This window comes from Ipomoea nil, unplaced genomic scaffold (genome assembly GCF_001879475.1).
Source record: "Ipomoea nil cultivar Tokyo-kokei standard unplaced genomic scaffold, Asagao_1.1 scaffold3384, whole genome shotgun sequence".
Lineage (NCBI taxonomy): Eukaryota > Viridiplantae > Streptophyta > Magnoliopsida > Solanales > Convolvulaceae > Ipomoea > Ipomoea nil.
Genome location: NW_017619812.1, coordinates 951892 through 977537, shown reverse-complemented (window position 1 = coordinate 977537; position 25646 = coordinate 951892). Strand labels below are relative to the sequence as shown.

Below are 25646 nucleotides of genomic sequence, written 5' to 3'. Positions count from 1 at the left end.
AAGCAACTAAGGTGCTAAACTTAATTTAACTGCTAGAATTCACTAACTCAAAGTTTCTTTGTTACTTCTCTTATTCTTATCGTTATTACCACTTCTTTGGTCTCCACACTTGAACTTCTACGTTTTCTCTCATGAAAACTGAGAGTGTTTCACAAACACTTTTCTTTCTTATTTAGTAGCATCTTTCTCGTCTTTACTAGGGTCAGACACCCACAAAGTTCAAACTAAAACCGATCTCAACCTCTCTTGCTTGAACTAGTATATACTTCCTTACATACTATTTACTGTTCTCACCCCTCAAGGACCTTACACGTAATGAGATCTAATTCTCATAACACTACTATGTTCACTCTGATCGTAGTTGATAAACTCCAACTACCTCGATCCTTTCATTTGACGTCATCACTTCCTCATCGTTTACATAATCCTTTAACTATTGATAGCAAACAAAATCAACCTTCATTACCGCTTTCACTTCTCAAGTTCATCATTCGATTTCTATTATCATACTAGACATAATGTCGTAGCCCTTCTTTCATACCACACATGGATACTCATCTTAGGGATATATCAACCCTCCTGACCACGTAATGTGATCCAACTCGCTCTTAGTTCTCTTTATTGTAGACCAAAAGTAGCAACTCTCTTTCAATCTGGTTCGGTGTATTCCTTTACTGCTTCCTTACTAATTCCATGGTATAACTTATCCCTTTACCAAGCACTTCGTTATAAAACTTCTTGATACTACTTAACTATCCTTGTTACTTTTATCAACTTGTTACTTATCTCTTGCTAGCCTTGTTCACCTTTTCTACCTCAAGGGGTTCCCCACACGAGAAATACAATCATACACCCCTCTACACTTTAAATCTTTGTCTACGTTAGTCATCAGTGCCAACTTATAATAAGTTTCTTTTACTAAGTCTTTTCCAAAACTTATTATAGTTCGATAAACTCCGACTTGATTATTCCCCTTCTTACTAATATTTACCATCGCTTTTATACGAAACTCTTAACGTTACTTTCTTCCTTGCCTTATCCACGTTCATCCTTTCAGAAGTCGTTCAATGCAAAGTCTCATTCTTCTTCAAGAAAGTTAAACGATTGTGTTAATCGTTTAGATTTACTTCTGCCAATCTCATTCCTTCAAATACCCAATCATTCTATCATAAGTTCAACTGCTTCTTGTTTCATTCTCATTACCACCATTCTTCTTTAAGTTCTCACATAACTTATCCTCCTTTAAATTTACATTCTTTTACTTGTCCCTTTTTGCTTAGTTCTTTCCTTAACTTCTTCACACTTCATAGGGATTCACAACTTACTGACAATGCTTCTTACTATATTTATATCTTTTATATCCCAAAGTTACCATCCATCGTCTTAGACTTTCACACCTTTGGAGTTCACAACTCCTAGCTCATCTCCTTCTTATCTTCTTAAAGGTAGATGGTATTGCGCCTTCTATTTGTGTAACCCAATCCTAAGTTCCAAGTCTTCTATTTCCTGGGTTTAACTCTTCCTCTTTGCTTTAACCTTTAGTCTTCAAGTTTGACCTTTGAAGGTTCCTTCACCATTGATCTCGAAAGCATCCACTTTGCGTAATTTGTTTCCTTCTGGTTGCATCAGCATTCACACTTGTCTTTTCTTCACGATTGAGAACCTTTAAACCTTCGTCTTTAAGCTCTCGTTGCTTCTTTTTCTTCATATTTGTCTCCAATTGCACGGAGATTCTCTTCAACCTTTGGGGTTTGCATAAGTCTTGTAGATGATGCTGCACGTGGAGCAACCTTCTTCATCAAGCTCTTCGGTCGTCTAGTTGCCACGCTACTACCTTACTTCTTCGCAACAAAATATCTCACTACTTCTAACTTCTTTTCTCAAAAGCAAGGATCACATAGGTAAAACACACATACAGGATATAAGCATAACTCTTATACTTATCACATTAACAACTTTCACATAACTTTAAACTTTTAACTCTTCAACTTTCACTTTTCAAGGATAAAACAAGGGTGAACAAAGCAACTTCTTAACAAACAAACTTGAATTCACCGGATAGGTGTACACTTGATTTGAAGGAATTTCGACTTCACAAATGGTGAAAGTAAGAGATTTCTAAATTTGAAACTCGAGAGTACTATGGGTTACAACCCAAGTTCTGCTTATCAAAGTCAAGATTTTCCAAGATTCAACAAAGTCTCGTGAAACAAAACTGTAGATCGGATCCCAAAAGAAGAGCACAACATAGAATAGTCTCAATGAAATAACTCAATACTAACAGATTCCAAATGAAGATGCAATAAGGATTTAATCTCAAAACAATATATCAATACTAGTGGATTCCAACTAAAGGTATAAAAGAGAGATGATCTAGAATCAATAGCTCAATTGCTCAATAGCTCAATAACAAAGAAAGAATGCTATACTGGACAATCTCAATACTATAGCAACTTGATCCGAGTGTACAAAAAGGACGCATAGTCAATACAATAGCTCTCTAAGAGTAAAACACTTTCAAGAATACTCATCAAATATAAGCTCATAGGAATAACTCAACAAATACGGATTCCAATGGCATAGCAACAACAATCAGATCTTGACTCAACAACTCAATGGATCCTAACAATATGGATTCAAGGATAATAAGCTCAAGTCAAATACACTGAGATTCCAAGAATAAGGCTTTCAACAAGATCATACTAGCTTCAAGATTCAATTATACTAGCATTGCATCTCAACGATAGCTCACAAAAATACTTAGAAAGAATCTATAAGCGTGCTAGATGCAAACTCACCAATGAATCGTGGAATATCAAGATGGCAAAATCTGGGTAATAGTGGATCGACTAACCAAGACGGCACGATTTATTGCCATGAAAGAGACTTGGACAATGACACAACTAGCCAAAACTTATATAAACCATGTAGTAAAATATCATGGAGTCCCACAAAACATCGTTTCTGATAGAGACCCCAGATTTCTCTCACAGTTCTGGAAATCACTGCAAACGGCCATGGGGACGAGACTAAAGTTGAGCACCGCTTTCCACCCCACTACCGATGGCCAAACCGAGAGGACGATCCAAACCCTCAAAGACATGTTGAGAGCCTGCATGTTAGACTTCCAGGGATCATGGGAGGAACACCTAGATCTAATTGAATTTTCCTACAACAATAGCTACCATGCAAGCATTCGTATGGCACCTTATGAGGCACTGTATGGTCAAAAGTGTAGGACTCCCATATGTTGGGAAGACATGGTTAATCCGGTGACTCTGGGACCCCAGTATTTACAAGACACCATAACAAAGGTCAAAAACATACAAGAGAAAATGAAGGCTGCACAAGACCGCCAGAAGTCCTACACCGACCTAGGGAGGAAACAAGCTGAATTCTCTGTAGGGAAAAAAGCTTTGGCTAAAGATTTCACCCACTCGGGGAGTGATGAGATTCTGGAAGAAAGGGAATTTAAGTCCTAGGTTTATCGGCCCCTACGAAATCTTAGAGAAAGTCGGAAACCTGGCTTACCACCTCGCGTTGCCAGCCGAACTAGAGCGGGTACACAACGTATTTCACGTGTCGCAACTAAAGAAATATGTGCACGACGCGACTCACGTACTACAACCCGAAATAGTGTGCTTGGATTACGCCCTATCCTACAAGGAAAGGCTGTGAAAATCCTGGACACAAAGACAAGGGAGACCCGCCGGAAGACTATGAAGATGGTTAAAATCCTCTGGTCCAATCACAAGACCGGGAAGCGACATGGGAGCTCGAAAGCACAATGAGGGAACGCTACCCCGGCCTATTCACACCAGTTAACATAGACTAGACCTTAGGCTAAGATGTTAGGTTACACCTCGTCACGTCTAAGCTTCGGGGATGAAGCTTCTTGTTAGAGGGAGGGTGTAACACCCGTGTTACGGCCTTCAAACCCGAATTAATTATTAAACTAATTCCGTTAATTAAAGTAATTAAGAAGGATTTAATTCAATTATGATTCTCTTAATTAATCTATGCGGTCCTCGATGGATCATGGACCTTTGCCTGAACTAGAAACCTTAAGCCCGTAGGAAATAAGGAAAGTGGGTCTTATTATTCTGACTCTGAATAGGTTTCCCTTAAACATATAAATAGAATATTAGGAAGCAGATAGAACCCTTCCTCACATCATTCTTACTCGAAAATACTCTCAGGAAATCCAGCCAAGGAAATCCCCCACCAGCAAGCTTAGGAAGACCAATTGGGAGAAGAATCTTAGGGAAGAACCTTAGTAGCCAAGGGAAATCTATTAGGGCTAAGAGGTAACTCATGTCTTACAAAACCTATTTTCCTTGCTATATCTTGATTATTGGCTCTTTTGGTAATTGTAATTTTAATTCTGTGATTGAGTCTTGATAGAGCTTTGCCTAGGTTTTATGTTGTGTTTATTTGATAATCTTGATGATCTTGATGTTGTGATTGATTATATGTGTAATCTTGTATTTAATTATGTCTAGAGCTTGTCCCTAGGGTTTATATCGTGAATTTTGTATTGTGATGTTCTTCGTGTTATTGGGTGGGTTTATGCATGCTCGGGCGTTGAGTCTAGCCTAAGACTTGTCTGTAGGGCTTTGCATATAGATTTCTTGATGTTCTTGAGGTTCCAGATGCTCCTGAATTGTTATGTGATTGATGTTGAGTCGTGACATGTTTAGGAATCGTGTTAGAATGTAATTGGATGATTCTTGGTTTAATCTTCGTTAATTTGTTATTACGTGTTAAAGTGTGTTTGGACATGGTTTTGAGTTCCACGAACAAACACCGACCGGGATTTCTACCTTCGTACCAGTGGGGGTATGCCCGTGGCGCCCAATTCTAGCAGGCAGTGGCCTACCGCCTGGGCACCCGCTGGAAAAGTGGCTGCCCGCCAGCGGGTGGCCGGCGGGTGGTCCACCACCCACTGCCCACCCGCTGGAAAATGGGTGAGCAGCGGGATGTTTTCTCCCATTTGTTGTTTCCCCGTGCCCCGTTGTACCCCGTTTGATGTTTATGAGTCTCGTACGATGTTTTGGTTACCGTTCTAGGAATTTATGTGTAGTGCGTATCATTGTTATTATGTCTTGATTATTATTGTTGATTGAATGTTGATTGATGTGACTGATGATGATGAGATTGTGATTGGTGGAAAATAATTGTTGGCGGAAAGCACAACGAGTGCTCAGTTATCGTGCTAAAGGCACGGACTACCCCTTAGACTTGCTGGCTAAATGCTTGGGTCAGGGTATAAGCGCCGCGATGTCATGTTAGGGCTATATGCGCTGACCCCTTGGTATTGGTGCTAGAGGCACGGACCATGCGAATGACACTTCGATGCTACCATGTTGGTGGACTTGTTGGTGGTTACGGAGTAGGGCATGTAGTTGCTCCGGAGGAATAAGGGAGGCGATATAAGGGTGGCCAGGAGGTACAGGTTGGAACTGAAATAAGGATGGAGGGGAGTAAAGGTTGGAACTTAGTATAAGGTTGGAAGATGAGTTGTGTGTTCTAAGGATTATTTGCTAATTGATGATTATTTAGTCTTGTTGCTTGCCTTTAATTGTTAAATATGTGCTTGCCTGTTTATGATACTTTGCAAATATAGGACGCATGTTAGTAGTATTCGTGATGTCGATCCAGGGTTATACTCTGAGTCCTGATCTTGATTTGAAAGCTAATGTTACCTAAGACTATATATGTATTCCAGTTTCAAAATGATTTCCTATGTTTATATTTATTGTACTTAACGCGTGGGAGTGGGTTACTCAGCATTATTCGCTAACGGTTGCTACGATATATTTTTCAGGTGGCGGTCTTTTGCTAAGGAGCGCGTTAGATGGTCCGTGGATTTAGCTTAGTAGTAGTTAGACGGCCTGTGAGCCTTGAATTGTGTAACGGATATTAATTATAGTTTATTCCTTGTTCAGTTAGTCTAGCCTGTGCATCTAGGTTCTCAAACCTAGATGTGGCATAGCACCCCGACAATTATGTTTGGTTTATTCTCTGTTTGGGATGATTAATGGTAGATTACGCTATTTATTTAAGCTTTTAATCATTTTAAAAATTAGGGGTGTTACAGCACTCGTCAATCCAGTCAAAAAGCAAGAGAGCAAATTCGAAGAAAGTGGATGCAAGACAAAAATGTGACATTGAGTGCAGAAGGACAATTCATACCCTACGAAGAATATGTTGTAGGCGGTGGAAAGCGCTTTGAAGGATGTAACATACATGTCCACATGAAGAAACAAGATAATCAAGCAAGGCAGGAATATCAGAGAGCCCGAAACAAAGAAATAAGAGAAGAAAACGAAAGGAAGCGGCTAGCTGAAGAAGAAGTCAGAATAAGAAGAGAACAAGATCTTGCCTACTTTCAGGAAATCCAAGAGAAAATCAAAGACCTTAGCACTGTTGAGATTGATGCTGATCCATATGCCAAACACAATGCTGTCTTTAAAATTCATGAAAAATCAGGCAAGAGCTATCTCGAGGGAATGAACTCCATTGAACTTGTTATTTGGTGGAACAATGGAATAGTTCCAGGAAGAAATGTAGTCGAAGCTTACAACGACTACATTAATTACAACTTCACTAATCAATATGCAGAAAAAGCTCGAGACAAAGGTATTAGAGCTTTCAAAAAACTTTTCAATGATGAACTCGACTATCAGACCTTGGCAGGAAAGCGGGAGGCAGAAAAAAAGGAAACCCGAATGAAAGAAGCTGCACAGAGAGATAAGATCTTGAACATGTAATAACTAGTTATTTCAATCTCTTTTTGTAATACATTAAACTTGAATGAAATCTCTCTTTTTGCTGTCTGTGTTAAGTCGTTTATTTAATAATAACTTTCTTAGATTTCTCTTGTAAACTCAACTATAGGGATGCTTTGTAATAAAAATCCTTTAATGGATAATTTTCAGCCTTATATCAAGAGTATAGGTTTTGGCATCATTAAAAAGGGGGAAATTGTTAGGAACAGATGTATTTAGATTTTGATGATACCACACTCACTAGGATTGTAGACCCCTCTTTTTACTTTCGTTATACTGCATCTTTCGTGTTAGACGAAAGAAGCTTCAACTCACCATGTGATTCGTGTTGAGGAACACATATACATGAATCTGAGTTGTGTTTAGTAAATTAGGTCTACCTGAAGAAGAGAAGATCAAGAGAAGGCCGAGAGAGCAAATTACACCGAAACATGGAAGGGTCTAACTCTCGTGTAAACGTCAAATGATGAGAAAGATCACTTGACTAGAAGGAAAGACGAAAGATAAGGACAATCTTTCGTTCCCGAGACAAAAAGTCTAAGTCAGACTTAAATATACAACTTCTACATGTAAATAAGAAGAATGTTTGTCTATCTCTCACAGCTGGGCAATCATCCTAGACAAAAGGAGTCCTAGGAATGATATTCACAAAAATCAAGAAGCATTAAATGATTAGTACCTTTGTCAGTGAAAAAGGACAAAAGGACAAGCAACTTTTGCCACCAATGGCTACACAGTACATCCGTATTAAATGCTTCATGCCCAGTGGTTATTACACACTAGTTAATAGGTTTGAAATTTCATTACCCTCCAACGGATGAATTTTTCCTCACCTATAAATACCCCTCTTCACCACTGAAGAAGGTGCTGGTTTTTCATTCAATTTCTATCTACAAAAGCTTTGTTAACAAGTGTCATCCAAAAAGCTTTCAAACCAGTGTGTTGTTGTGAAGGTTCTTTTTAAGGGATCATCTAGACTACAAGCTTTCACAACACAAGGAAATCTTGCATTTTGTAATCGAAGATTCAAGCATCATCAAGTCAAGATTTCATGAGTTGGAGAACAACATCAATTCTTTCCAACCCTCAACTCTGAAGAAGACGTTGATAGAGGCGGAGTAAACTCGAGGAGTTGAAAAACCTACACAAGTAGCTGTCCGGCTTAGTGATCAAGGAAGCTAGCTTATTTAGTTTATACTAGGAGTGATATTGCAAACCCTTTCACAAGTTGTGGAAGAAGAGTGGAGTAGGCTTTGTTAATAGCCGAACCACTATAAAAATCTCTCTCTCACTCTCTCATTACTTTCGTTTATCTATCTATCTGGCATTGCATTCATATTGACCAAACCCTAAGATTTTCATAACGAAACCGTGCAAAGAATATTCTAAAACAAGTTCACACTTTTCCGCTGTGCATATCATTCGAAATGATTATTTTTAAAATTGGAGTATAGTCTATTCAATCCCCCCTCCCCTCTAGACTCTCTTTCGACCTTACCGGGACCAACAATATATATATATATATATATATATATATATATATATATATATATATATATATATATATAAAAGAAAGTTCATATGCGGCGGGGTCTTCCCATGCGGCAGTGCTGCGGAATTTCAGAATACATCAACAGTGTTAACAGTGTAAGAGAAACACACCACAATGAAATTCAAAAAAACACCAAAAAATACACAACAGACCCAAAAAAAAAATACACTATATAACTCATCACCCCCAATTGTGTATTTCCGAAAACTGTATGATGTTTTTACTCACACCTAATGGTGTGTTTTTGGTGATGCGTACCTAATTTGTGTGTGTTTTTGTGGTGTATTTTCCTAACGTTGATGGTATATATTTGTTGAACTATTGGTGACGCCGCACCGTAAGACACCGCCGCACCTGAACCTTCCTCTATAAACTTTGTATTGGGTTCGGGTTATGGACGGCTAGTAATTACAACATCATATATTAAAAATGCCTTATAAAATTCATGGTCCACACAATAATTTGCCAAGTAAAACATATATAGTAACATTATTAATAATTACATGTCTATAATCTTATAAAATGGGAGTCCAACCCGGGTGCCATTAGACCACAAAGTCTTGGCACACGGGTGCCATTTGAAATTGTAAATCTAAATCCATGCTTGACCAAGTCGAAATCTCTATCTACTATTTTTGATCTAGACTTTGTAACGTGATTATTATCACGATTAATGATACAAAATCGTGATATAAGCTACCATAAACCCAAAATGAAAATTTTAGTGGACGAAATTATGGTAGAAGCAAGGTGTGAGGACAGAATAGATTAGAAATCGAAGAAATTAGGGTAGTAGCAAGGTGTTCGGACAGAATTGATCAGCTTAGATCGAAGAAATGAGGGTAGAACGAAGGTGTTCGGACAAAGTAGATCAGCGATTGTCTCCTTGCCGGGTGTCGAGAGAGAAGATGAAGGGTCGAGTGGGTTAGGAAAGTTCTCGACTGTGAAAGGGTTATACAACTGGGTTATTGGGTCATGAATAGTAGACTTCATTGGGCTTGAAATAATGTTTTTTTATCTGAGGTAGAAATTTGGGCTTAACAAATTATATAATTTAAATATTAGGCCTGAATATATGTGCGAGGCAAATTATGTTGTGGAACCGTGTCCACCTTGCAAGGTAGACATGATTCTAAAATTGTTCATAATTATGAATATATAGTTCAAAAATTATGAACAGTTCTATATTCTTGCAACCTTTTAGCAATCTATCAAATGGTAATGATGTATTAAATTACTTTATCATCTGAAAGTGGGGATAATGTACCATATGGAAGTACGACTATGTTTGTCGTATACAAAGAAATTTCTATAATATGTAATATAATTGCAATTTTCTTTGTTTTTCATTAAGTAATTCATATACTATTATAGTCTTTATTTTATCACTATTGTTAAATTTACTATTATATCATATGTCCGTGCATCGCAAGTATAATTTCTACTTAAGATGTAAAGAGTAAAACAAAGAGCATATATTTTATAGTCCACCACCACCAATTGAGTTTTGAAAATCGAACAAATATTAAAAAATAAATAAATTTAATGGTTATGGTTGTTGATATTCATGATGCAATGCTTAGAGAAATGAACCCACCCGGCCTTATTATCTATCTCTTGTTTTAATTATTGTTTGAACTAACAAAAACACCAACCAAATACTTCTTCTGATCTTCTCCCATAGACCAACCAAATACTAGTATAGCCAATTGGATATTCTCCAATAGATCCATCAGTAGTTGAGTAAAAGAAGATCGAAGAGAAAAAGCAATGGATTATGTTGTTGTAAGCAGTCTACTAGGAATAGTAGATCAACTACAGCTTCTTCTTCTTCATAAAAATCCTTGTTTCATTCTTCCTGATGATGCTCAAATCATCCTATCCACCTTAAAGGACAAGCTCCATTTCCTGCACACCTATCTTGACGAGCCTAGGCCCATAAATATCTTTGATCCCGATCTCGATGAGGCATATCTCGATGTGGCACATCTCGATGAAGAAATCATACATTTTGCAATGGAAGCAAAATATGAAATCATCCTATCCACCTTAAAGGACAAGCTCCATGTCCTGCCGGCCTATCTTCACATACTTAAGTCCATAATTACCTCCCACCCCGATCGCCAGGCAGTGAAAAGGCTGTTTAAAGAAATCAGAGATGTTGCAATGAAAGCAGAAGATGAAATCGAATCCAAAGTGGGTGAAGTTTACTTGGCGGCTAACCAGCAGCAGGGTGAGGCTGCAGCTTGTGAAGATCTTTATCGGAGCTTGCAACAAGTAGTGAAGGATTTTGAGTGTGTTGAGGTGCGCATCAGAGATCTGCAAACCAGACATACAGCCTCAATTCATCATGCTTCTTCATCAACACCACCTTGTTTACAGCTAGAGAACGACAGGGATGGTGTCTCCTCCTCCAACTATGATTTAGAGAATACATTGACAGGAATGGAAGGTGATGTTGAGAAAATAAAAGGCATGCTCATTCAAACTTCTTCGTCCACTCAACTACAAGTCCTTTCAATTGTGGGAAGGAGAGGGACAGGTAAGACTACTTTGGCCAAAAAAGTGTACGGAGATCCATCTATTGTGTCTCACTTTGTCATTCAAGCATGGACGATTGAAGGTCTAGCACGCAGTAAGAGAAATGTACTCATTGGTATTCTAAGTTGTATTGTGTCATTGACCAATGAAGAAATCTCCAAACAAAATGATGAGCAGCTAGCAGAGCGACTTCGCAAACTTCTGATGGGCCAAAGGTATTTGATTGTCATTGATGACCTTTGGACGAAAAAGGCATGTGATGAATTGATGAGTACATCTTTTCCAGATGATAGAAATGGAAGCCGAGTTCTGATAACTACTCTAAATATGGTTGTGGCTGAATTTGCTAGTAGCTCAGGTATGTGGATTTTCGAAACATGGGGTCTGAATCCAGAAGAAAGCTGGAAATTATTAAGCAAAACTGCAACGTGTAATGGAAAATTATGTAGTAGTCTACCCCCTGAATTAGAGAAAATAGGGAGATGCATTGTTGAGAAATGTAAGGGATTGCCACTAGTAATTGTTTGGATTGGTGGACTTCTGGCCACACTCAACAACTCACCAAGGCAGTGGGAGGATGTTCTGTTCACCATTTCATCATGCGAGCATCGTTCTGGGATACTGTCATACATAATTGAAGTTTGCTACAACTATTTGCCTGGTCACCTAAAACCTTGTTTTCTTTATTTCGGAGTTTTTCCTCATGATACCAAAATTCATGTGAAAACGTTGATTAAGTTATGGGTAGCTGAAGGATTTGTAAACCCGGAGACAAACAAGAGTTTAGAAGAGATAGCTATAGAATATTTGTGTGATCTTATCAATAGAAGGCTAATTCAAATTCACAAGAGGAGTTTGGATAGAAAAATCAAATCATGTATGCTGCATGTTGTAGTACATCATTTTTGCTGGAAAAAAGCAATTGAGGAGGATATTATTACGGTTCGTAGGCCTGATGATAATGAGTTTATTGAAGGGTTTCGCTGGGTAAGTCGTCAATATGGTTTCCCGGAAGATAAAACCCGTTCCCTTTTCTACTTTGATAAAAATTTATATCTTGCAAAGTATTGGTCGATATCTTCATCATCATTGAAGTTGTTAAGAATATTGGACTTATCATTAATAAAATATTGGCATGGCATGCCTAGTGAGATTGTGAATTTGGTTCATTTAAGATATTTAGCTTTAACAACTATAGGTTCTGTTTGTAACTCTCAATTGTTTAAGCTCCAAAGTTTGCAAACTCTCATTCTCTCCGCTTGGACAAAAGAGTATCAATTGCAACTGCCATGTGATGTTTTGGATTTGCCATGGTTAAGGCATGTGCGCTTTGACAAGGGATCTTCATCTTATCTCCCAAACTTGGTTCAAAAGAACTTGCAAACTCTTTCATGGTTCAAAGTTACCGGCTGGGACTCAAGAACAACAAACTTTACAAGAGTTCCAAACCTGAAGGAGTTGGGGATCTACATTGAAGGTGAAGTATTGCCTAATGCTCTTGACAACCTTGCTCAGTTACATCAACTTGAGAAGTTAAAGGTTAAAACAGGAAGGGTAGAGCGGTTTAATCTTCCAAATTGTTTTCCATCAAACCTCAAGCAATTGACCCTTAGTAATACGTATCTTTCATGGGAAGATATAGACATTATTGGCATGTTACCCAACCTTGATTTACTCAAATTGAAAGATTTTGCTGTTTGTGGCCCAAAGTGGACACCAAGGCATGGGGAGTTTCTACAACTAAGGTTCTTCCTTATTGAGCGCTCTGATCTCGAACATTGGAATGCAAATGCAAACCATTTCCCAGCTTTGGAGCATCTAATTCTAAAATATTGTTGGGACTTGGAAAAACTTCCAAATGATTTTAAGCAGATTTCTACATTGCGATTAATTGAGTTAGGCAATTGTTGTTCTTCTCTTGTGACTTCGGCAAAGGAGATCCAACTAGCGCAACTAGAGTTGGGAGATGAAGGAGTACTTGTTGTTCGTGATGTAACTAAGGTCTCTCTCTAATTCACATTTATGAATTATGAATTTTGATAAATAGTTTATGAGTGTTTTGGTTCTATTAATCATTTTTTTTAATCCCTCCTTCCTCTCCTATTTTTTTCTTAATTGTTCTGGTTTTTAATTTTATTTTTTTTATTAGATTGAGCTGCCAACCAATGAAAGCTCAGATAAAAGGGGTGAGTACGCAATTTGATAACTTTGTGTTTGAGGAAATCTGGTTTAACCAAGGTATGCATACCAAATTACCAATGAAACATCAAAACCTAGCTACCATCTCATTTAGACATTTTATTTTGGGTATTTGCAAAGAATTAGCTTTTCTGTTTGTGTTTCTTGAAGGGAATCATATACAAGTTACAATGATGCATTGGCTTCATTCCCAGAAATGCATCCTGGATTATTGGAGTTCATCGATAATGTTGGCTGGTTCGTTGGTTGAACTGTTATTGTATTAAAACAATGGTTCTGAAGTGATAGTACTGTATTATTGGATTGTGCGATTCATTGAAGTGTTAGTGTTAAATATGATTTGGTATTTGGTTGAGATGTTAGTTCTGAACTTACTCTATCCAAACAATATAATGGTTCATTAGTTTTCATCTTTGCAGCAATTCGATTTTCTTCATAACACCATCCTTTTTATCTCATGATGATGCAGATCCAAGAGACACAGTTGGTCGTGGTATGGATTCCAGTAAAGGTGAGTTTGCTGCTAGTTATGGTGTTCTTGTTTCCCAGAATGTGCATACAATTTACCTCTTGCATAATATGCTCGTGTATTTGATTTTCAAATTTTGACTGCATAGAGTAACTACAGATTGCTTCTATATACTCAACAATCTTGCAAAGTATCCACCCTCAGTGACTCAACATATCCTCTTCTAGCAGTGGACTAATATGATTCTAGGAAACCATTCCAGAAAAATTCACAACTATTTAGCGGCTTAAAGCTAAATTATAACCCTCCATGAGTCCAAGACATGTTATAAACTACTACATATATAGCAGTTCCTTAGAGATGTCCAAAGAAGTGCCCACTTGAATTATCTATCTACTCGATCAGCTCTTTGTAGCTATAGTGTAAACTGCAGTAATTTCATACTGGTTCATCTAGAACAGCTTTGATGCCTTCAACATATATTATACAAGAATCCTATGCTGCATATCTAGAATCCCCCAGGCTGTAGTCTTTCCAAATTTCTGCAAGGTAAAATGGAGTATAATCCTAGTAAAAATTTGCAGAAAACACAAAACGATCCTCAAGGATATCTAGGTCAGGCTAGTGAAATTCTACCTGCACATGAGCTACCTCTTGCCCTTCAATATTTGAGGACATTGTACATAGAGGATCCACATGCATGAAAAAACCACTTATTGGATCTCAACACTGCACTATGCTTACTTCCGAGTGGGACACTCATCCTGTGACTGTGGTAAGTCAAACACGATTAACCACAGAGTTCTTTGGCTATTTGGTTGTCATATCCTACTTAAAACCAATTAGTGATAAGTAGGTGGATATTAACCATTTAACCACATCTCTCCATGGTAATGTCTCGGAGAAGAAACCAACAAGATCTATGGCTATATGGTGACATCCTCCATCTGGTTCTATTGTTTATTTGTTTTCAAAGCCCAACTTTACCCATGAGGAAGACTGGAAATGGATAGCTACTTATCCTGTTTTATTCTATTGTGCTAGACAATATCTATTTAACATAAGATGGTCTAATACACTAATCTTCACACGTTTGGTCCATAAGCATTTCACAATCTGATCTTATGTTGTTTCATTCTATGCAGTCCTCCATTTTGTATAATAATAGAAAAATGCACCATCTTTCAAATTACTTGACCTATTTAGGTTCTTGATAGTTGACTGGCTTTTATATTGACCACATTTTTGCTTAACCTTCCAAATCTGTTGAATTTGTAAATTTGAGGGTGATAGTTCTTTGTGTAGTCTTAAACACTCATTGTTTCTACAAAATATACATTGTATTTATTATCATTGTATTTTATTCTGAAAAAGAAAATTCAGACCTTTGGAAACTGAATCTGGGATGATTTAGACAGCTGTTTGACTATTATTCATGAATCATGATGCAATGGTTTAACCTTCATTTGAGAAACAAAAGTAGTTTCTAGTACTAAATGCATTTTCTTATATCTTTTGCTGATTTTCTCTGTTTTCCTGATTTGTTCTTTGTGCTTTTATATGGTGTTTCAAGATTGATGTCTATGAACTCTCTAGATTGGTAGCATGCTACTTCTTGTGTCATATTTTTGCAAAATTGTCGTCTCTAATGTAAATAAATTATAATGTTAGGGTTCACATTTACGGAAGTAAACTCTGTTCGTGCAAGTGTCAGTAAAGTAGTTTGCTGCCACTTCTCATCAGATGGAAATCTGCTTGTCAGCGGTGGCCATGATAAAAAGGTGAACAATTAGAGCTACTGAATTTCCTCACTGGTTCATATTTGACTGTTCTGATCTTTACAAGGTTTTGTTTCATTATCTTGTCATGCAGGCTGTTTTGTAGCATACAGATACCTTAAAGCCAAAAACTACACTTGAAGAGCATTCATCACTTATAACTGATGTTCGTTTTAGTCCAAGCATGACCCGCCTTGCAACATCTTCTTTCGACAAGAGTGTAAGAGTTTGGGGTGCTGACAATGTAAGCCAAACATTATACTTTACTTTGTTTCTTTTCTTTCTGAAATTTCGTTCATGTCCAAACTTAAAACTTTGGTTGATCGTTCAAATTTGTGAGTCCTTTTTTTACCTAACCAAAAACGGAAAGGAGGTTTCAAGAGAAGCTTCTTGCCACGGTTTGTTTAAAACGATCCTAATTGGACCTGTATTGTTTGTGCCTGGCTACTCCCTTCGGAATTTTACTGGGCATTCTGCTGGTGTTATGTCACTAGATTTCCATCCCAATAAAGAAGACTTGATCTGTTCCTGTGATGGGGATGGTGAGATTAGGTACTGGAGCATCACCAACGGTAGCTGCACAAGAGCGTTCAAGGTACAATAATTTCAGTTCCATGTTATGAATCTGATGCGTTCTTTCCTCACTGTCATTTTTATTTGATATCATAACTTGATCGTGATGTTCATTATTTGAAATAGGGTGGGACGGCTCAGGTGAGATTTCAGTCTCGTCTTGGCAGGTATCTCGCAGCAGCTGCTGAGAATGTTGTATCAATTCTTGATGTGGAGACAGACGTTAAAGGTGAGTGCATAGAATTCGTGGGAGAATTTGTTATGGCTATTGGCTAGCCTAGTGTTCAAAACTAATATTTTGCTGGGGCAACCCCAATCAAGTTGGTCAGACTGTTGGCTTGGTAACCACAAGACTCCTAGTGGGAGCGGTCTATTGACTTTCTTGGTTTGAGCTGGTTAGCTAAGGGCCAACCTAGTTACCTAGGCTGGTTTACCTCCTTGTGGTCCTTTGGCGGCTAAGGTCACAAGGCGGTGTTTGTGCACACCCTCGGGTAGTGGCCTCCCTCAATACCCAAAAAGAGAAAATAAACTAATATTTTGCCTTAGCTTTGAAATAGTTTGCCAAAGGACCTTGTGGTCTAGTGGCATCAAGTTGCTCTTCCATATGGGAGGTTGTGGGTTCCAGCTTCAGTGGAGGCGGTATTGACTCTTTGAACTTCAGTAGGTTGAGAAAGTAGTTATGGAGGCGGTATTGACTCTTTGAACTTCAGTATGTTGAGAAAGTAGTTATGAACAAATACTGCATTGTAACAGAGTCAGTAGTATTAAAGAAAAAAAAAACAAAACCCTCTTGTTGCCCCAAACAACCGGACAGTTTCTTTACATTATAAATTACTTTAAAGAGTCGACTTAGTTCAAACGGCAATAAGTTTCACTCGTGTGTTTTCCATCCTTCCTACTCTTCATTGCTAGTTATTGGATATTACCATGCAAGTTATCAACCTATCTCCACTCCTAGAGATTACTGTGAAACCTATAATTTGCATCCATTTAAGAATGTGATTCTGTGATAACTGACTAGCTAAAAGGGCATTTCTTGCAGTCTCTAGAGCTTTCGAACATGACCGAAAACAAAACGATGACGCTTCCTACACATGAAGGATTGATTGCTTCGTTGGCTGTATCGACAGTGGCGGGTTTGGTTGCTTCAGCCAGTCATGACAAGATCATTCAGCTTTGGAAGTAACGACGATGGCATTGCTTCGATTGGATGCAACCTTGTTTTTCCTCCTCCCCCTGTTGTATGTTCAACTAAAATTCCTTTTGCTGAGGCTGATTTGATTAGACAGACATAGGTTTTTAGTTTTTGGTGTTTAATTGTGTAAGTTGATTTATGTGGTAAGACTACTCCTGTCAATTCTGGTGCAGTGGATGTTTATTATCATGGAAAAACTCTAATATTTGTTACAAAAATTTGAAGTATTTCAGCTGTCATCTTTCATTTATACTTGCATTTTTTTTTTATTATTTTTTTTTTTTGCTTTATGCCTTACCCATTATAGAGTGCAACCTACAAATGGAAGTTCAACTTGGACATTACCTGAGGATATTTCCATAGAAAAAGACTTTATTCTTGGAGCTGTTAAAGGTGCAGGCAACTTTCAATCCCTAAGTTATAGAGATTTTAGAATTTGTCACTGAGCGTTGGTCATGCTCACTTTTCGTCCCTAAGTTATCATTGGCGTTGCACTTTTCGTCCCTGAGTTATAGGGTAATCGTAGAATTCGTCTTTGAGTGTTGGTCATGCTCACTTTTCCTCCCTAAGTTATTATTGGCGTTGTACTTTTCGTCCCTGAGTTATACTAAAATTGCAAATTTCGTCCCTAATCACTACTAAATAAGTGGTATATTACGTCACGTAATAGACAGAGGTTTTTTAAATAACTACCGTCTAATATATTTTTGTTATACTACGTCACTTAATAGACAAAGGTTTTTTAAATAACCACCGTATATATATTAATTAATATTTTTCACATCACTTAATAGACAGCGGTTTTTTAAATAACCGTCGTCTAATATATAGTGTTATACTACGTCACTTAATAGATAACAGTTTTTTAAATAACTGTCGTATATAGTTGACATACATTGCGGTAGTTTAACCGATGTATATAGTTAACATACACATCGTTTTTCAAAATACCCATAGAATGTGTATATTTACAACGGCAGTCACTTACACAAGCGACACTTCGAAAATCGCCGTGTATGTGTAAAAAAACCGCCGTAGTAGCTATGTTCTGTAGACCGTAGTAGTGAATGTTTTATTATTAAAGGGACGAAAAGTGCAACACCAATGATAACTTAGGAAGGAAAAGTGAGCATGACCAACACTCAGGGACGAATTCTACAATTACCTTATAACTCAGAGACGAAAAGTGCAACGCCAATGATAACTTAGGAACAAAAAGTGAGCATGACCAATACTCAGGGACGAATTCTACAATTACCCTATAATTTAAGGACGAAAAGTACAAATTTCCTTTAAAATATTTGAAATATGATTCCATGTGAAAATGGTCTATTGACTTTCTTAATTCTAACGGATCACATAAACACCTAAACAGATCAATGAATCATCACTTTAGCCTGCAGCCAGGATGCATACATTTTTGGAAAGTCCATGCATCATATAACTTGTATATATGTGACTCCCTTTCAAGAAAGTGAAAAGCCAATTTTGTGCAAACAACCACACTAAAATGTCTAATTTTGATAAAATTTTAGTTTGTTGAATAAAAAAATCAAATAAAATGTCCTTTTCATTTGAGCGACTAGAAAAATTTGTAATTAATACCTGAAAGTGTGTATTAGGTAAAAATTTTTGATGAAGTGATCACACACAACAACAGCTTGCCTCAAAGGTTTTTGATGAAGTGATCACAGTAACAGTTTGTCTCAAGGGTTCTTTGGTCTTTTCCTATGTAACTAGTTAGTTATAACTGCCTGATGGCAAGTTTAAATAGGATGCTTTCCCTCATTTCTCAATTGAATTCTTTTTCATCTTTTCCCTTTTGTAACACAGAGTTTTCTTTGACTTCAATACACACTTTTGTTCTCTGCCTGAATGTGATCTCAGCTCCCTCAGTTCATCATGGTATCAGAGCTACGCCGGACCTATGCGGCGGTGGTGGTGATGGAAACAGGTGGTGGAAGTAATCAAAACCAGGCGAAGCATGAGGGAGCCTATGCGAACCAGACTTCGACGAATCAGATGCAGCGAAGCAATGAGTTCGACGATCCCCTATTTCTCCACATTTCTGAGAACCCTTGCATAAGCCTTGTTTCTCCTCCATTGTCTGAAGTTAACCACGCATCATGGAGCAGGTCCATGAGAATTGCGTTGGAATTAAAAAAACAAATTTGGCTTTGTTGACGGAACAGTTCCGTGTCTAGAAGAAGATGATCTGAAACTTGCTTCGTGGAGAAGATGCAATCGAATCGTTTGTTCGTGGATGCTGAAGTCTATCAACCCTAGCATTGCGGATAGCGTGATGTACTTTGATAAGGCATCAGATATGTAGAATGCTCTTCAGAAAAGGTACTCACAGTCCGATCCTCATAGGATCTCTGAGATCCAGAATGAGATCTTCAAAAATGTTCAAGGAAAACTGACTGTTAATGAATATTTTACAAAAAGTAATGCACTATGGCAGCAGATGAATGTTCTAAGACCCCTGCCCCTGTGTGAGTGTGTTCCTAGATGTTCCTGCACTCTTATGAGCAGAATGCATAAACAAAGGGAAGAGGATTACATAATTCGATTCCTAGATGGCTTGAATGAGGAATATGAGACTATTAAGTTTGGTGTTCTTGTTATGGACCCTATTCCAGATATGGAAAAGGTCTTAAACATGACACTAAAAGTTGAAAAGAAGATCAGAGGCTCAATAATGCAAAAGTGCAATGAATTTGTCCAATCCAATGCAGTTCTTAACATCCAGACTCAAGCTGGAGGAGAAGAGTCTGTTGTGGCAGTCACAACTTATAACAACAGAAAAAAATTCACCAATGGTGGAGGGAAGAACATACCTAAGTGTACTTTTTGTGGTATGCTTGGCCACACCATTGACAAATGCTACAAAAAGAATGGATACCCTCCTGGATGGGTTGCAGGGTACAAATCCAAAAACAAGCAGCCTCAAGACTCACAACAACCATCAAGTGCCTCTGTGATTCAGTTGAATGACATAGGTATGTCTGCTGACCAGTTCCAAAAGTTGTTGTCTCTTTTGCAGAATCAAAATCATGGGAATCAAAGCTCAAGTAATGCTGCTATAACAGTCACAACCCCTGGGATTAAGTCAGATTTCCAAAAGTTTGCAGAAGCAAATGATGAAGGTAATAATCCTCTTGTTAATGTTGTTCAAAATTTACATATGGCATGGATCTTGGATTCAGGGGCAACAGACCACATCACTTGTTCCTTAGATTTTTTTGAGAAGTGTAGCAAAGTCAATAGATTGTCTGTCAAGTTACCAAATGGTGAAACTGTTAGTGTGACTCATATAGGGCAGATCAAGCTTAATAAGGATATTGTGTTGTACATACCATCTTTTGCCTTCAACATTATTTCTGTTAGCAAGCTAGCTAAACAGTCTGGATGCAAACTTGTGATAGAGGCTGATTTATGTACTGTTCAGGGACCACATGGCAGAATGACTGGTTTTGCTAAGGAGAGAAATGGTTTATACCTAATTAACAGTCCTCCAATCAAGAAAGGAAGTCAATCTGTTAGTAGAGATAGTATTCAATGTAACAGCTTGACTGTGGAACTTTGGCATAATAGATAGGGCACTACCCTTGCAATAAAATTCATATGTTGAATGGAATAAAGTTTGATTCTCCACAAAACACAATGATCTTGTTTGTGATGTTTGCCACTTTGCTAAGCACAAAAGGTATTCTTTTCCAATTAGTACTTCCAGAATAGATCACCTTTTTGACTTAATGCATATGGATGTCTGGGGTCCTTTTGCTATGGCTTCTCTCCAAGGTGACCACTACTTTTTGACAATTGTGGATGAACATAGTAGATTTACTTGGTTACATATGATGAAAAATAAATCAGAGGTTAAGACCATTTTCCAGAATTTCTACAACTTTGTGCATACTCAATTCTCAACTAAAATTAAGGCTATGAGAACTGATAATGGGACTGAGTTCCAAATGCATACCTTTTACATTAAGAATGGCATAGTCCACCAGAAGTCATGTGCATATACACCCCAGTAGAATGGAGTGGCTGAAAAGAAACACCAGTATATTCTGAATGTGGCCAGGGCCTTGAGCTTTCAATCTAGTATGCCTGCAGAGTTCTGGGGCCACTGTGTCCTACATGCATCCTATCTCATCAACAGACTGCCCACTGAAGTACTTAATAGGAGTACTCCTTTCAAGATACTAACAGGAAATGATGTGGATTATGGCCTTCTCAGAACCTTTGGCTGCTTGGCCTTTGCTGCTATTGTCTCAAAAGGAAGAAATAAGATGCATTCAAGGGAAAGGAAGTGTGTCTTGTTGGGATTCCCAACCATTGTCAAAGGATACATATTGTATGACCTTGATAATCAAACTGTTTACATATCCAGGGATGTTAAGTTCTATGAACATGTTTATCCCTTCAAAAGTCCAAAACAGGTACATGGTGAAAGTGGTGAACTCAACCCATCACTCCCTATGATTCCTATTTCTACTGATGCAGAGATTATCCCTTTGAATCCCATAAGGAGGCCTGAAAATCCCAGAGTAATAGCAGACATCATTGATGATAGAAATACTGTTAGTGACAGAGGCCAAAGAAATAATTTTGAGAATGATGATGAACCAATCAGTCAAGCAACTTTTGACAATGCTGAGCCAGACAGCATTACAACAGCTAGCCCTCATATGGATGATAATTCCACACAAGACCACATTCACCATCCAGAACCTAGAAGGTCAGCAAGGCTAAGAACTATTCCTCACAAGCTGAATGACTACTACTGTCACTCTATGATGGGAGATAAGTCTGTTCTGAGATCTTCTCCTCATCTCATAGAAAATTTCACCTCTATGTTTCATCTGTTACCTCCACACATGAGCCACAATCCTATCATGAGGCAGTGCAACACAATGAATAGAAAGAAGCCATGCAGTCTGAAATTGATGCTCTAGTCCAAAATAATACCTGGACCTTAACAGACTTGCCCCAAGGAAAATCACCAATTAGATGTAGGTGGGTTTACAAAGTGAAGCATAAGGCAGATGACACAATAGAAAGATATAAGGCTAGATTGGTTGCTAAGGGATATACTCAGCAGTCAGGGGTGGATTACATTGATACCTTCTCTCCTGTGGCAAGAATGACAACCATTAAAACCTTCCTTGCTGTGGCAGTTGCTAAGGGCTGGGACATTCAACAACTTGACATCAACAATGCCTTTCTACATGGTGATTTGAATGAAGAAGTCTACATGGTTTTACCCCAAGGTTTTAAAAGTGACAAGCCTAATCAGGTGTGCAGGCTGCTAAGGTCACTGTATGGTTTGAAGCAGGCTAGTAGGAAGTGGAATGCAAAGTTAACAAAAAAGCTTTGCAGGCTGATGGTTTCCAACAGTCCATTGCTGATCCATCCTTATTTACCAAAACTTCAGGTCACTCTTTTATGGCATTGCTAGTATATGTTGATGATATCTTAGTGGCAGGCACAGATCCTGATCAGATTAAAAGGCTGAAGCTTTTGTTGGATGCAACCTTTAAAATCAAGGATCTTGGCAAGTTAAACTATTTCCTTGGGATTGAGGCATACGGAACTACTAGTGGTATCACTCTTTACCAAAGGAAATACACCTTGGAGATCTTGGAGGAGAATGATTTTCTAGATGCTAAACCTGTCAAGACTCCTTGCACCCCAGGCTTGAGACTTAATAACACTGAAGGCAGTTTGCTGGACAGTCCAGAGATTTTTAGAAGGCTGGTTGGTAAGCTACTCTATCTGAAAAGTACCAGACCTGATATTTCATATAGTGTTCAACAGCTTAGCCAATTTGTTGATAAGCCAAGAGACACACACTTAGCTGCAGCACATAGAGTATTGAGATACCTAAAAGGTTCTACTGGAAGAGGTATCTTCTACTCTGCTAATTCTAACCTTAAACTTCAAGGGTTTTCTGACTCAGATTGGGCTACTTGCACAGAAACCAGGAAATCCATCACAGGTTACTGCATTTATCTTGGAGAGTCCATCATCTCTTGGAAGACTAAGAAACAAGTCACAGTGTCTAGGTCATCATCTGAGGCAGAATATAGAGCCTTAGCTTCCACTGTTTGTGAACTTCAATGGCTTCTATACTTATTGGCAGACCTGAAAACAGACAACTGCAATCTCATTACCTTGTTTTGTGATAATAAATCTGCTGCGGCCATATGTGAGAATCATGTGTTCCATGAGCGAACAAAACACATCGAGATTGACTGCCATGCGGTAAGGCAAAGAGTACATGAAGGGCTAGTTAAATTGGTGAGCATCCCTTCACACAAGAAAATTGCAGATGACTTTACTAAGGCCCTGCCAATTCCTTTGTTTAATGTCTTTCTTGCTAAGCTGGGCCTTCAAGATCTTCATGCTCCAGCTTACGCGGGGGGAGGGGTGGGGGGGGGGAGGGGGGTAATGAAGTGATCACACACAGCAGCAGCTTGCCTCAAGGGTTTTTGATGAAGTGATCACACATAGCAGCAGCTTGTCTCAAGGGTTCTTTGGTCTTTTCCTATGTAACTAGTTAGTTATAATTGCCTGATGGCAAGTTTAAATAGGAGGCTTTCCCTCCTTTCTCAATTGAATTCTTTTTCATCTTTTCCCTTCTGTAACACAGAGTTTTCTTTGACTTCAATGCACACTTTTGTTCTCTGCCTGAATGTGATCTCCCTCAGTTCATCAATTTCGTTCGGTAAAGGATCATAAAAAGGTAAACCGGTCTAGGTTTTTCATAGTTTGCCGGCTCAAACTAAGAAAATTAATAGGACGCTCCCTTGGGATTCAAACTTATGACTATTTATGCTAAAAGTTATTTTTCTTTGTAAAGAAATTATTTGAAAGTATATTTGATGTGAGCCTAATTGTACATGTTTTAGTGTTGGCTTTAATATATTTGTTGGGATTTAGTTCATGAATTTGTTACTTTAATTACACATTCCCTTGTTTTATCATTTGGAAATGATTTACACTTGTTTTAAATGTTTTACGGTGTTTGTGAGTGTTTTGAAACTATTTTAGGTCAAGTACAAGAGTAAGGAAATTGCTAAGACTATTTTGGAGTCAAAATGAACCTAGAAAACTGCTACAAAGGATTGGACTCGACGCGTCCAAAAATTTCAGAATGCGTCTAGAAGTAAACTCTCACGTAGTTCGACGCGTCGAATGCGTTGAGTGCAAATTAAGAAAAGCGCGGCTTTAATTCCCAAATGTTGAGCAGCGCTGAATCTCCAAAGCTAAAGGCGCAGCATCAAATTAAGAAAGGGGCGGCGGCCCTGAATTCCAAGAAAGTAACATTAATTTACAAAAGGAATAAAATTGCTAATTACAATTGAAGATTAAGGACGGAAATTTTTTAAAGAAATAATAGAATTCTAATTTTGTCCGGGTTTGATTCCCACTATAAAATTCCGCCTTGGTTCAATCATAGAGGAGACATGCAAGAAAGAGTAGAATTGAGAGCTATAAAGTGTCTTTGGAAGCAAGGAGAAAGCCAATGAGATTTGAGAGAATCGCTTGGCCAATTCTTGTACTCTTTAGATTATCTTGTAAACTCTTAATAATTGTTATGTATTGCATATTAGATATGTGTGGCTAATTTATTTTTAGAAATTTTTAGGTGATAGTATTTATGAACCTTTGTGCCTTGTTCTTATAATCTTTAATATATTATTATTTGGGTTTTATATTTGTGTTGCATTTGTGTTTTGAATTGTTGATGCTAGTAATTAGTGGTCACAGTTACTTGTTTCACACGCTATCTTTGCGTCACAACGGGAGTTGGGCATAATTTAGGGCACACACAATTGTCCTTAACTGTTGTACCTTGGGAGATGACAAATTAGTTGAGGAGTTTAATTCTTGATTGTTTCACATCGGGAGATGGTAATAATTAGGGATTTATTATGAATGTTTGTTCTTGTTTTATTGCGTGTTTATACCACGGGAGTGGATATTCACTAGTGTTAGGGAATGCGGGAGCAGCTCTATACCACATTTCCATTATCACACTTGTTTAATCCCAGATTTAATATTAACAATAGGTTTGGCACTAGGTGATTAAATACTTGAATCCCATAAATCTCATTCTCTCTCTATTGTTTCACAAACTTGTTGCTTTGCTTCATTTCATTTATTTTAATCAATTATCCATGATATTCGTTACGATTAGCTTCATAAGAATAGACTAGTAGCTAGTGCTTAATACTCCACTTCCCAATGGATCGATTACCCGATACTCCGACTATTATTTGTTTGAAAATATATACTACAACCAATATTATTTAAATAATTAAAGTACATTATTTTGTGTACGTACTATCCAATAATATACTTTAAGTATATTACAAATGCACCTTATATTCATGAAAAATACATTATTTTGAATAATGTACATTTAATACAAAAATAATGTAATTTTAATATATTATGGTCCACTTAATAATTGCCATGGTGGCATACGTGGCTGGTAGAGCTATCAAAAAGAGACTCAAGTTGTTGGATTAGG

At 37.8% G+C, this 25646-nt stretch overlaps 3 protein-coding genes across 3 annotated transcripts; all 3 read left to right on the top strand.

Moving 5' to 3' along the window:
• Window positions 1–1006: 1006 nt before the first annotated feature.
• LOC109170941 (putative late blight resistance protein homolog R1A-3) lies at window positions 1007–13318 on the top strand. The gene is made up of 4 exons (XM_019320072.1): window positions 1007–1017; window positions 11900–12885; window positions 13034–13122; window positions 13234–13318. The coding sequence occupies exons 2-3, from the start codon at window positions 12025–12027 to the stop codon at window positions 13085–13087; spliced, it is 915 nt and encodes a 304-aa protein (XP_019175617.1). The 5' UTR covers window positions 1007–1017; window positions 11900–12024; the 3' UTR covers window positions 13088–13122; window positions 13234–13318.
• On the top strand, window positions 10114–11977 carry LOC109170971 (putative late blight resistance protein homolog R1B-17). Its single transcript, XM_019320106.1, has 3 exons — window positions 10114–10311; window positions 10471–11861; window positions 11950–11977. The coding sequence occupies exons 1-3, from the start codon at window positions 10114–10116 to the stop codon at window positions 11975–11977; spliced, it is 1617 nt and encodes a 538-aa protein (XP_019175651.1).
• Window positions 13319–15424: 2106 nt separating the features above from the next.
• On the top strand, window positions 15425–17089 carry LOC109170942 (transcriptional corepressor LEUNIG-like). Its single transcript, XM_019320073.1, has 4 exons — window positions 15425–15574; window positions 15770–15925; window positions 16030–16132; window positions 16946–17089. The coding sequence occupies exons 1-4, from the start codon at window positions 15515–15517 to the stop codon at window positions 16999–17001; spliced, it is 375 nt and encodes a 124-aa protein (XP_019175618.1). The 5' UTR covers window positions 15425–15514; the 3' UTR covers window positions 17002–17089.
• Window positions 17090–25646: the final 8557 nt, after the last annotated feature.

Excerpts from the sequence above, each read along its gene's own strand:
- LOC109170971 (XM_019320106.1), top strand. The coding sequence starts at position 10,114 with ATGGATTATGTTGTTGTAAGCAGTCTACTAGGAATAGTAGATCAACTA. Across the intron at positions 10,312-10,470 it reads TTGATCCCGATCTCGATGAG|GCAGTGAAAAGGCTGTTTAA; the intron begins GCATATCTCGAT and ends CCCGATCGCCAG. Across the intron at positions 11,862-11,949 it reads GATAATGAGTTTATTGAAGG|TATTGGTCGATATCTTCATC; the intron begins GTTTCGCTGGGT and ends TATCTTGCAAAG.
- LOC109170941 (XM_019320072.1), top strand. The coding sequence starts at position 12,025 with ATGCCTAGTGAGATTGTGAATTTGGTTCATTTAAGATATTTAGCTTTA. Across the intron at positions 12,886-13,033 it reads TTGTTCGTGATGTAACTAAG|ATTGAGCTGCCAACCAATGA; the intron begins GTCTCTCTCTAA and ends TTTTTTTATTAG.
- LOC109170942 (XM_019320073.1), top strand. The coding sequence starts at position 15,515 with ATGACCCGCCTTGCAACATCTTCTTTCGACAAGAGTGTAAGAGTTTGG. Across the intron at positions 15,926-16,029 it reads GCTGCACAAGAGCGTTCAAG|GGTGGGACGGCTCAGGTGAG; the intron begins GTACAATAATTT and ends TATTTGAAATAG. Across the intron at positions 16,133-16,945 it reads TGTGGAGACAGACGTTAAAG|TCTCTAGAGCTTTCGAACAT; the intron begins GTGAGTGCATAG and ends CATTTCTTGCAG.